At 33.1% G+C, this 12,840-nt stretch overlaps 2 protein-coding genes across 3 annotated transcripts; one reads left to right on the top strand and one right to left on the bottom strand.

The window, feature by feature from the left end:
* Window positions 1–2,553: 2,553 nt before the first annotated feature.
* On the bottom strand, window positions 2,554–5,375 carry LOC145618148 (FBD-associated F-box protein At5g60610-like). 2 transcript variants are annotated; one of them, XM_081672940.1, is made up of 6 exons: window positions 5,318–5,375; window positions 4,662–4,725; window positions 4,320–4,551; window positions 3,547–4,223; window positions 3,320–3,463; window positions 2,555–3,189 (listed from the first exon to the last, which is right to left on the bottom strand). In XM_081672940.1, the coding sequence occupies exons 2-6, from the start codon at window positions 4,704–4,706 to the stop codon at window positions 2,884–2,886; spliced, it is 1,404 nt and encodes a 467-aa protein (XP_081529066.1). In that variant the 5' UTR covers window positions 4,707–4,725; window positions 5,318–5,375; the 3' UTR covers window positions 2,555–2,883. The 2 variants fall into 2 exon arrangements, with proteins under 2 accessions (XP_081529065.1, XP_081529066.1); XM_081672939.1 differs by lacking the exon at window positions 5,318–5,375 and having other exon boundaries at window positions 2,554–3,189; window positions 4,662–5,297.
* Window positions 5,376–7,130: 1,755 nt separating this feature from the next.
* Window positions 7,131–11,897, top strand: LOC145617304 (methylthioribose kinase-like). Its single transcript, XM_081671997.1, has 6 exons — window positions 7,131–7,511; window positions 8,456–8,765; window positions 9,338–9,512; window positions 9,613–9,814; window positions 11,200–11,414; window positions 11,547–11,897. Exons 1-6 carry the CDS (start codon window positions 7,326–7,328, stop codon window positions 11,716–11,718), a joined length of 1,260 nt encoding a protein of 419 aa, XP_081528123.1. The 5' UTR covers window positions 7,131–7,325; the 3' UTR covers window positions 11,719–11,897.
* Window positions 11,898–12,840: the final 943 nt, after the last annotated feature.

The following is a 12,840-nucleotide window of genomic DNA, read 5'->3' as shown; positions in this document are numbered from 1 at the left end:
CTCAAAACAAATTATTGAAAACGAGTTTATTTGTTGGAATAAGCTATTTGAATTTTGAGCTAGCTCACCACCAAACAATTAAACACCCCAACTAACTTACTATAATTCATTAAGTTGTAAAGATTAATTAGCTAATATATTAGTCAAATAATCAGACTTGTCCCAATAAGATATAATATTTTTTGTTTCACAAAAAACAGCCCCAATCAGCTATACCAAACATCTTCATGATTAATTTTTTGGTATAGCTATACAATAATACAATATTATTCCTCAAAAAATAAAATTTGTACGTGATACCAAGATCCATTAGGGCATTGAGAGTTCTCAATGAATTTGGCTGCCTTTGTGATTAATGTTTCAATCTCGTTCTTCCTATGGCTTGGGTGTAAATTCTTGAACAATACTAGAGCTTGAATTGCCAAACTTTTACACTTTACGTACCTATAATTTGCATAATCTTTATATTCGTCATTAGAGATGGCAATCTCTGACACAACACGACCGAAACCGGCACGACACGAACATGAAGTTATTGAGAGAACACACAAAGTTATTGAGAGAACACTTGAAGTTGACACGACAAGACCCGTTTTGATAAAGTGGTCAAATTATGCATTTATCTTACATTTTAAGTTATCATTTTTTCTTTTCATAGAAATAACATATAACAATCTAATATACATATTTAATTTTATGCATAAGAAAGATTTGTTTTTGTTACAATTTTCCAATGTCATAAAATTTTCTTAGGTTTTTCTAAGTTATGCCCCTTAACTTTTTCGATTTCTAAGCTATGCCCATGCTTTTACAAACATCAAAGTTGTGCCCTCAACCTCACTTATTTTGATTAGCAATAACCTTTGACATCAACATTAATTAACGGACATTAGGATTCGTTAAACGTCGTTGCTATTTACATATAAAAAACATTTTTTAAAAAATAAAAACATAAAAAAAATTTAAAAAACAAAATTCTTAATTCTCAATTAAGTTTTAATTACTTTATTTTCTGAATTTTAAAAAAAATTTAAAAGTATTAGACCGATTAGAATAGGACACGTGTCAATTAAGTTATTGATTGTTTTTTATTAACAAGATCATATGCTTTGTAGAAATCTATACTAATATATTAAAGGAAAATGATAAACATAGCCCTAAGGACTATGAATAAGATGCTAAAAAAAGGAAATATTGGGGATAAAGTAATATTAAATACACCGATCTGCGCGTGATTTTTTCATGAATTCCCAACTTAATTTTATTTTAGGAAGTATATTAAAAGTTTGTATATAGCCCTAAGGTAAGGGCTACATATATCATTACCCTATATTAAAAGGCAATCCTAATAACGTCCATGTGTCAATGATCAAATTAAAATGTTATTACTTCCTCCATTTTCTTTTAGATGCAACACACCCTTTAGCATGGTAATTAAGAATGGTGGGGTTTACATGATATAATAAATTTTAAAATAGGATGAATGATTGTTAGGTGTGTAATTTGGTGGGCCATATGCTTTAAATAAGGAATATAATATAGTTTTTCCCTTTTATAGTGTGTTGCAAGTATTGTGATATTTCCTTTTTAAGGAAGTGTTGCAAGTAAAAGAAAACAGAGGAAGTATATTTTAAATTAAAATGTTATTATATGCTAAATTAAATATGCTCAATGATCAAATTATGTTCATTAATTACCTCCATTTGCTCAATTTCAGTACAATTAAAATCTGTTTGATAACCAAAAATGAGATTATGTTCATTAATTACCTCAGTTTGCTTTTTGCTAATCATGATCAATTTTGATGTATATAAATTTTGATGAATGAAAAAGATCAACTTAGGGCCTGTTCACATTTACTTAATTTCACTTCAGTTAAGTTCAATTCAGCTCAAGTTCAGTTCATTTCGGTTCAGCTCCAATCAGTTCAGTTCAGCTCTTAATTTCCCTTTCTCATAAAATGTTCATTTCAACTCAACTCAGTTCAGCTCAGCTCCAATCAGTTCAATTCAGCTCAGCTCCAATCAGTTTAGTTCAGTTCAGTAAATGTGAACAAGGCCTTAATCATGATCAATTGATGCTCATATAAACATAGATTACTGCATCAATTCGCTCAAATAAACAACTAATATTGATAAATTCACAGAAAAGAATTGTTGAAATTGATCTTCGTTCTTTGTATTGGAGTTGATATTGGAGTTGCAATCAATTATGCCATTATTGCTGTGAATTTTCGAGTAAATTGTCTGCAAATTTATGAAGAACAAAATTATGAAATTGAGTGTCGAAATTAGGAAGAAGAAAGGAAGCTCCGGGTATCATGTGTAAGAGACATGCTTTTTTGCGAATTTACCAAAATGCCCCTGGGGTACCTAGAGGAAGGTACACCCGGGTGTGCAGAATAGGAGTTGTGAACATAGAACCTTTAGCTCTACAAACAAGTGCCTTACCACCAAAATATTAATATGTAGCAAATGACAATATAAACAACAAACTTAATTACAAGTAGATTAAATCATAAAAACTTTTTTTTTTTAAACAAAATCATAAAAACATTTATTAATTCTATGTAAATACGTAATAACACGGAGCATTGCCTAGGTCCAAAAACTAGTTCAATACATTAAATTAAAGAAAAAAAAAACTATGTCTATGCTTACTATTGCTTCTACTATGAATAGAAAATAGCCATCAAGCTAAAATAAAAAATAAATAAATAAATAAAGGCACACTTAATTCTCTAAATCTAGTGAAAATTTAGGTGTTGTTTGGTTGCAATGGTAATTTTACTTCCCATAGGAATCTACATCAAATTCCTAGAAATTGCAAAACCTTGTTTGGTTGGCATGAAAGAACATGCAAATCATAGAAATTTTAACTTATCTATGGGGACTGGGTAATTAACTTTGTACGGAAGCCATTGTAGGTGATTCCTTGGGGCAAAGTATTTTTAAACTCCTTAATACGCCTTTTTGTAGATTTTCTAACTCTTTCAGGCACCCATAATTTCGAAAAAAATACATCTTTCAGCATGATGGAATTCTCGACTACATAGGTAGCAAACTCAATGTCAATTGGTAGTCCTAGAGAGCCAATGTGCTCCAATGTCTTCAAGCTTTTTAGAGGACGCCCTTTGCGTTTAACTATATCTCTCCTATAGTCAGTACTCATGTAATATGATAACGAGAACTGCAATGCAAGATGAGAAAAACCACAATCATCATTAAGCAAAACACTCCAGAAGTTGTTATATATATATATATATATATATATATATATATATTAAAAAAAAATATGTGAAGAACTGAGGGTATCTTGCCTGCATAGTGAGTTTCTCCAAGAATGGAGATGCCTCAATAAAATCAGCCCATCCAAGTAGGCTTTCATTACCCCTTGCTGTAACATGGAATTCCATATGTTTGAGGTTTGTCATGCAAGGTGGGTTATTGATCCCCATATTCACCTGCATAAGCAAATGATAATTACAAAATAAAATAATAAAGCAACCGGAGTAGTATTTAATTCACATGGCATCTATTGAAATACCTTGACAAGGTTGCCACCAAATTGGGGATCCAACAGCAAGTCCCAACTTATGAACTTAACATTCGAGAAGCACGTTGAAAGGGAGCTAAGAGCATGGTCCACAATCTCTCCTTGAAACTCACCATTACCGATTGATACCTTAGAAAGCAACGACGAATCTCTAATATGGAGGTCTATAGGCCGCCCATGATGAGTAAATGACACAAGTTTTGGGGCCCTAATGTCAATGCACATCAACCGGGGACAATTTGATACCTCTAAATGCTTCAATTGTAGGGATAAATCAGGAAGATTTATATGTGTTAAATAGATTGACCCATTTACAATGCAAAGATCCTCCAGGGCATTACACACACACAGAAGACACTCAATGTCTTTTCCAGATATATTAACATATTTAAGACACAAAGATCTTAAGAAAGCCATATTAGCATGCAGGGCAAGAGATGACATACGACATTCAAGAGGCCAAGTATAGCAATCAATCAAGGAAATACTTCTGTTGTAGAATGGTGTGAAGTCCAATTCAAGGTGTTTGACATGTTTTGATAATGCAAAAACCACCCATTTATCGATATCAGATTCTAATTTGACATCTAAGTCAAAAATCACCCTTAGCTCATCAATAACAGGACCAACATGAGCTCCCACGACACTGTTAACCCAACCTGTAAAACCTGATAGACAAGTTCAGATCAATACCAGGTAAGAATAACATAGTAATTTATAAGCGAGCTTATATATCATACATCCAATACAAGAATTTATCAAACCTGATCTTTGTTGGGGAAGTAGGAGTTCATCATTTTCAATTGTAGAAGGATCAACTTTGAAGAACAAGACAGGTAAACATCGCCACAAGTTATACCATGTGCGCGATACAACACTAGTTTTTCCGGCTTCCTTCATGGTTAAAAGGGACATGATTGCCATCAAAACATCATGTGGCAACTGACTCAATCGATCATTTGTATTAATGAACTCACAGCCTCTTGCTTCAGAACACTAAAGTAACAAAAGATCATAGATATAACGTAAATTAGCGTGACAAATTTTGTAGCAAATTCAAGCAATAGAGTATCTTAATAATGGACAAAAATAAATAATACACCTACCTGATGCTTGCGAGATTTTAAGATAGGCCATGTTGTTTTCTCCATATTGATCACAAAATACAAACTACAAGGTTCAACAATACCAATCAAATACTTAGGATCTGTTCTCATTGACTGAACTCAGCTGAGCTGAACTGACTATTTTATAAGAGAAGGAAATTAGAAGCTGAACTGAACTGAACTAATTTCAACGTATGAGAACAGGCCCGCCCTTGTTAAATCCAAAAATCACTCAATTATATCTGGGGCAAGGATTTACAGAGAAAAAGAGGGCGCTAAACAACAAAGATAGCACCTTAAACAAGCAAATTTTAATTCAATTATCAAATTAAGCTCGGAAAATCACAGAATTTTAGGAGGGGAGTGCAATATCGAAGTTCCATCCTAACATTAAAGGCAAATTAGATTCAATTATCAAATTAGGCTCGAAAAATCACATAATTTTAGGGGAAAAAGTCCAATATCTTAGTTCCATTATTGATTCAATAATCAAACTAGGCTCATAATTTTCTTCTCTAGAATCGCGACTTCCATAACCTTACAACCCTAGATTAATATTCAATAATACGAACCCCAATTAGAATAAAATTAAATCATCGTAAAACCCTAGATTGTCAAATTGATATTGAATTATTACATAAATAACAACATCATACCTCAAAAGCGGTTTCTATGGAGGATAGAAATACCAGATGACGTAAATTGCGCTTCAATTGGAAGAGAGAGGTGTTGATTATGGCCATGTTTGGTAATTGGCTTTTTAACGGCTTTTTGGTTGGCTTTTGGCTTTTGGCTTTTTTAGGTGGTCAAACAGCCAAAAAATGTGTTTGGTAATTGGCTTTTTAGTCAGCGAAAAAGCTGGCTTTTAAGCCAAAATGAAAAAGCTGCTTTGAGTAGCTTTTTTGTTGGCTTTTGGCTTGTTGGCCCACAAATTATCTAATAAACAGCCAACAACCAACAATTAATTTACCAAACACTTTTATAAACAGCCAGCTTAAACAGCTAATTTCAAAAGCCATTATAAACAGCCAAATATTCCAGCTGGTCAAACAAGCCAAGTGAACCAGCCAACAGCCAACCGCCAACAACCATTTGCCAAACAAGGCCTATCTCTGTAATAAGTAATTGCCATTTTTGCCCCCATTTAGTTGCATATGAGAATTAAATTAAATTAAGGGTAATGCTATACATAACCCCTAGGGTTATATATAAGCATTAAAAACACTCTTGAAAAGTGTATAAAATTAGAAATTCATGACAAAAACACGCGTACATAAGTGTAATTAGTGTGTTTTTGTCAAGATTTTCTAAATTTAAACAATTTTCATTAAATTAAATACCTATTGAAAGTTACAATACATGGAAAGTTTTATTGCCAAGAAAATACTAAAATTGTATTTGGTTGACATACAAGAAATTGTATTTTCAATGAATTAGTTCCCTATGTTTTGTTTGGTTAATTTATATAACATCGTTCTATTATTATGAATTGAATTACTATTCCAAAATTTTGAGGACAATAATGTAAATTAATTCTCATGTTTTGAAGGAATTTCATATTCCTTAGGAATCACTTCCTACATTTTTTTGCAAACCAACATTTAGGGGTTGTTTGGTTGACAAAACAAAATGGAGAAAGTGAGAATTCATGAAATTTTATAATTTGGGTAGTTGTTTGGTTCAATTGGTTGACACAAAAAAAACAAAAATGGGAGAAATGGAATTCATAAGAATTTTCACTTTCCACAAAATGCAAGAAATAAATTACCTAGCCCCCATTAGTTATTCAAAATTTATGGGAATTCTAACTTTCCAATCGATTTTGATCTAGTGAGAAATTTTAACTTGTATGGGTGTTTGATTTGGTGGTATTAAAAATTAGGGTTTTTTTTATCGATTTGCGAAAGATGAGAAATGTGAAGAAGAGAGAAAAAAAAGGAAGAAATTAGGATTGGAGGAGAGAGAAAGAAGGTGGGAAAAAGGGAGCTTTAACAGCGGAAGAGGTGGAGTAGGAGGAGAAAATGATGAAGAGGAGAGAGGAGAAATAAGAAGAAAAATAACTAAAGTGGGGCCCACAGGTCAGAAACCCACCAGAATTTTAAAAGTGGTGGTGATCTGACCAATTATTTATTTTTTAAAGGGTGGTAATTTAAAATAAATTTTTTTTGGGTAGCTAAATCGAAAATGGTTATATTTTTGGGTTGTAATTTATAAATTATGCTTAGATAAAATAGAAGTTAAAAATTTGACAAAGTAAGATAAGTTCAAGTTTTTCTAGAAATCAGCCAAATAAGAAGGAAATTAGGAGTCGAAATGAACTCAACTGAATTTCAACGTATGATAATAGACCCTAAGATAAATAAGATAAATCAATTTGAGTCGAAGATTATTAACCCGATCTTAACAACTCGATTATTAACTAACCTTCCACATATCCCATAACCAAGGCTAGATTCAATCATTCTACAACTATTGAAAAGTATTCCTATCCTAGATTTCCCCAAATAACCTCACTATATTCTCACTTTCTATAAACTCTTCCAACACCATTAATGCCTCATTTTCCCCTCTTTTAAACTCTTGTCAAACAAACACACACAAAAAAACAGTCTTTTCAGTCAACTATTCTTTCTCTCCTCAAATACTTCTCCGGCGCCGGAAAATATGTCGGCGGTTGATGGGTTCCGACCACTTAATGAAACATCATTGGTTGAGTATATAAAAGCAACCCCTTCTTTGTCTTCTATACTTGGTGATTCCGACAACTTTCAGATCAAAGAAGTTGGAGATGGTAACCTTAATTTTGTCTACATCGTTGTCTCCCCTTCTGGTTCTGTTGTCATCAAACAGGTAAAAAAATAAGTTGATTAAATCATTTTTTGTTTACTGTAGATTATAAAGTTTCGAACTTTATTGTTGGAATAATTGTTTGTTGTAATGGGTGATTGTTTTTTGTTAGGATTATTTAGTATTGTTCTGTAATTTTATGACAGTGGATGATTACATGAATTTAATTACATAGGTAGAAGTTGTGAAGTCATGTGTTGTTGAAATGTGAAATTAGTCAATTGCAATAGTAAGTAATTGCAAGGTGTGATTTATCTGAATACATTGTTGGAACAATTGAGTAAGGTTTATCAAATAATTACTCTATGTTCGGAATTCGGAAATAGTTGTTTATGTATATTATTTTGAAATGTTCGGAAAAGGTGATAGGATCATACACTGGATTGTGGTGTAATTGTGGTAAATCTTTCTATTGAGGGTTAAGGAGAATGTGAGACGAAGTATAATTTTCAGAGTAAGGGGGTAGTGTTTATTTTTAGTAGAAACGTGGGAATTTGTTAGTGTTCCATTCCTGGTTTTGTTGTATGCTAAAGGGTTCAACCTAATGCTTGAAAAATTACTTGTAAATTAAGAATTTGTGAACAAAATAAGCGGGCAATGAATAAGATTTTAGCACTATGAATATGTAGAAAGATAATTTTATCCCTAGAATGGACTAATTTGTGTCCCTCGCGATGAACTCAACTATTTTTGTTGATTCTGTACATTGCTATTTTAGATTAGGGGTATTGTTGTTGGCTGTGTGATTATCTTATCTCTCGTGATAAACTAGGGAATTACTAATTTTATCTCGAGAATGGACTTATTGTGTACCCTCGCGATGAACTCAACTATTTTTATTGATTGTGTTCATTGCTATTTTAGATAGGGGTATTGATGTTGGCTGTGTGATTATCTTATTTCTCGTGTTATACTGGGGAATCCAATACTAATATGTGGGGTTGTAGGCACTTCCTTACATACGCTGCATTGGTGAATCATGGCCAATGACAAAAGAACGTGCTTATTTTGAGGCGGTGACATTAAAAGAACATGGTCGCTTATGTCCTGCTCATGTTCCAGAGGTTTATCACTTTGATCGTCCAATGTCTTTGATTGGCATGCATTATTTGAAGCCTCCACACATCATCCTTAGAAAGGGTTTAATTGCTGGAGTTGAATATCCTTTACTTTCAGAACACATGGCAGAATATATGTCAAGGACTTTGTTCTATACCTCTCTTCTTTATACTACCACTACGGAGCATAAAAAAAGAGGTACATAATTTTCTTTTTGCTGCTCTGATTTATTGTTCCTTGTGGTTTTTATTCGACAATTCCATTTGCTGATATATGAAGTAAAAGGTACTCCAGCTAGTGTAATGTTCATTTTATTTGGAACAAAATTTGTACCACTCCTGTTTCCTTATAAACCTAGTATTATAAGTCAATTTTGTTTCTTTATGGCTGCCTCTTATGCTTACTTCAATTAATTGCTATACAATATTAATATTGTCAAAATCTATGCTACTCAAATTCGGTTAATTGTATGTGTCAAATGTCACTACATTATTTTCATGAAAAGTATTCATGTATTTTATCCAAATTGAATTGTTAAGCGTGTGTGCTAATATCGGTGTTTGATAATAATTGAAGATTTTTAAGCTACCCAGGTTGATATTGAAGATTCTTCTGTAGTTTTGTATGCTATTTGAGTTCTGAATTAGTTACGTGTTTCCATGGATAAATCAAATCTCATCCATCATTGTGTTTATTTTTACATTTATCTTCTGTTGGTCTTATGTCTTTTGAAATGCATCCTTCCTCAGTATTATTAATTGTTTTTGCAGTTGCTGAGTTCTGTGGAAATGTGGAGTTGTGCCGGCTTACTGAGCAGGTTGTATTTTCTGACCCGTACAAAGTATCTGAGTATAACCGTTGGACTTCTCCTCACCTTGATCGTGATGCCGAAGCTGTTCGTCAGGATAATGATTTAAAGCTTGAAGTTGCTCAATTGAAATCCAAGTAAATATTCTGTCTGAACATGATGTTGCTTTTCAAAAAAGGTTCTTTCATGGTTATATGCATTTTAAAAGTGTGAGTTAATTGTTGCTCCTTGTTACAGGTTCTGTGAAAGAGCACAGGCCCTTATTCACGGAGATCTCCACACTGGTTCTGTCATGGTCACTCAGGATTCAACTCAGGTGATTGATCCGGAATTTGCCTTCTATGGGCCGATGGGATTTGACATAGGAGCTTATCTGGGAAACCTTATTTTGGCCTTCTTTGCTCAAGATGGACATGCAAATGAAGAGAATGACCGAAAGGTTAGCTCAATCAATCTACTCATTGTTTTATCCTGTCTGCTTGTTGCTCTGGGATGTATTATTATCTAAGATCCTTGGAGGATCAACTTACTGAAACTCTGGGGATGATTTTACATTAGCTTGTCAGGCAATTATAAGGATTACACCTTTGGCAAAGACGCAAAGTCTGGTTGCAGTGGTAGGGACTGGATAGTGAAGAGATGGAGAAATGTAGCCTACACTGAAGTATGATAAGATAAGCCTTGCAGAGTTGTCCTCTGGAGCATCTCTTAGTTGAGATCATGCATACTTTTATCTTTCCTAGTGTGTTGGAGAGGAATAGGTATTGAGCTGAGAAATAGTGGATCTTTAACATACATAGGCTTAAAACATAGTTTGGTAGATGCCGAGTTTAGAACTCTCAATTATCTGAAAACTTCTAACACATCTGCAAGTAAAATGTTTCACAGTTTAATTCATACATCGTCATCCTTTCAATATATGGATATTGGATATATTGTTTCTAATTGTGATTCACTGAGTTGTGTTGGATTTACACAAGTGCAGAAAATCATGTTTGGTAAAATGTAGCATCATAATATTATAGCTCTTCTAGACTGTTAATACTGAACTTAATCATTAGCCTTACGGTAGTATCTAGAGAGCAATGGAGAGAAACGGAAGAAATGGAAAGGAATAATGTAGCATCATAATATTATAGCTCTTCTATTTCCCTTCTCTTTGACCAGTCCATATCTTAATAGAGGAAAATGAATCCATCACACTCCTTCCCATTCCTCTCTCTTTAAATCCTTTTTGTCTAATGTCTAAGCACATTAGTATGTAAATTAAACCTTCCAAACACTACTTTATGACTACTTTTTATTTTACTTTGCCAATCCTTAATTCCTTTTTTGCTTGCTTTCATCATGAAGCTTGCAAGATTGCTTGGTACCCTTTGCACTCTTTGTATTTTTCGCTTCGCCTGGTCTGACTGGGAGCAGGGAGTGAAGTTTGTTATTTGATGGAAGACAAGACCTTTGGATTGATTGGCTCACTGTACTGATGGGCTTTTGTGGGAAGATTGTCTGCATGGGCAAATTAACTTTAATCTTATATAGGTAGCGTATATTCTGGCTTATATCAGATAGAATTTACAGCTTTGATCCATTTCAAAAGTACAATGCCTTTGCGTTTGTGCTTAAATTGCACTGAGAATAAATAGCACTTTTTCATGTATTCCTTGGTATGCTTCTGATCCTTGCTTCATTGTGGAATCAGAAAATCCAACTACATTTTTTGTACAGTACATTTTTTGTACAGGATAATTGTTTTTCAGGCCTTCAATATGCTCATTCTTTTTTTTTTTTTTTTTTTCCCCTTTATATCTCCAATGTGTCTTATAGGCTTACAAGAAATGGATCCTCAAAACTCTCGGTGACACTTGGAATCTATTTCACCAAATATTTATAGCTCTTTGGGATGATAACAAGGATGGACCTGGTGAGGCATATCTTCCACATATTTACAACAATCCTGATGTTCAGAAACTCGTGCAAGCAAAGTATATACAAGATTTGTTCCATGATTCTCTAGGATTTGGCTCTGCTAAAATGATAAGGTGAGTTTAACATACAATGATTTGTTAGCCTGTTAGTGCTTCTTTACGACAGGATTACCTTCAAATTAATCTCATTTGTTATCTGGATGGATGAACATACAATGATCATCTTTCAATTTGTGCATTATACAGGAGAATCGTTGGTGTGGCGCATGTTGAGGACTTTGAATCAATAACTGATGCTCCCAAACGAGCTGACTGTGAGAGGAAGGCACTCAACTTTGGAAAAATGCTCATGAAGAAACGCAGGAATTTTGCTTCTATCGATGAAGTAATCACAGCTATAAAGGAGGTTGATTTATAATATGCAGATGTTGCATCACGCAAAAGTTCATAGATGTAATTCTAGGAATAATCATTTAGCTTCTCTCAGGACGATGGTCTACAGGACTATAAGTCTACAACTCTGTTGATCGTATTATTACATTGAGTGAAGGAAACATTACTACTCTTGAGTGAATAAGTTTTATGTATTCTCTTCTAGTTTCATGGTTTCCCTTTTGATTTTGCATATTTAGATAAATATGTCTGTACAGTTGAACGCTAAATAATTTAGACAAATATATCTCGCTAATCTTCACATAATAAGATTTTGTAGATACACCTCGTATAGAATTTTGCCAATTTGTGCAAACTTCGTTCTATAGTTGTTTTGAGTGTTCTTATCAACTTTTCTCATCGACTTAATCATAAAGAGGTTAGGACTGTCTTCTCTGACGATTAAATTAATCAATTGATTGAGAAAAAAATGTCGTTACCTATAATATTGTTGTTGTAATCTTATGTGAGATATGAATCTCCAAAAAGTAGCAAAGATAGGCCCGCATCAGCCTATCAAGATTTGCCAAATTGAGCTCTTTCAAACATTACGAGTACTTCAGAAGATAACAGCATGTCCCCTTCTCATGGCTTCTAGCACGGAATTCCATGAACCATCTTATTTTATTTTTTTTTAAAAAAAAGACATTTTTTTTAATTTTAAAGTTTTCGTTACATATTAATTGCAACTTTGAAATATTTTATCTCTCACAAATATTGCCCAAAGTTGTAACTAATATGTAACGGAGATAGTATTTATTTTACTATTACAAAGTTCGCATGATTGATATCCTTATGTTATGCGACAAGTTAAAAAATACTCTTTCGGTCAATTGTCTTGTACTTGTAACTTTTCGGTCAATTGTCTTGTACTTGTAACTTGAAATGAGTATTATTCCATTTAATTTATGTAGTAGAAATAATTGTTACGCCACTTAAACATGAAATAGAGAAATCATTTGCTTCAAACAATCTTGACCAGTATTAGTTATCACAATCGTTTTTTCCTTCTTTAGGTGTTATATGACGTATTGGCATGAGACTTTTTTTTATTCTTTTCTGCCTAAATCTATAGACAAAATACAAGTTTATCTTTATAATTGTTTAT

This window comes from Chenopodium album, chromosome 26 (assembly GCF_948465745.1).
Source record: "Chenopodium album chromosome 26, dcCheAlbu1.1, whole genome shotgun sequence".
Taxonomy (NCBI): domain Eukaryota; kingdom Viridiplantae; phylum Streptophyta; class Magnoliopsida; order Caryophyllales; family Amaranthaceae; genus Chenopodium; species Chenopodium album.
This window is presented reverse-complemented; position numbering and strand designations above follow the sequence as displayed.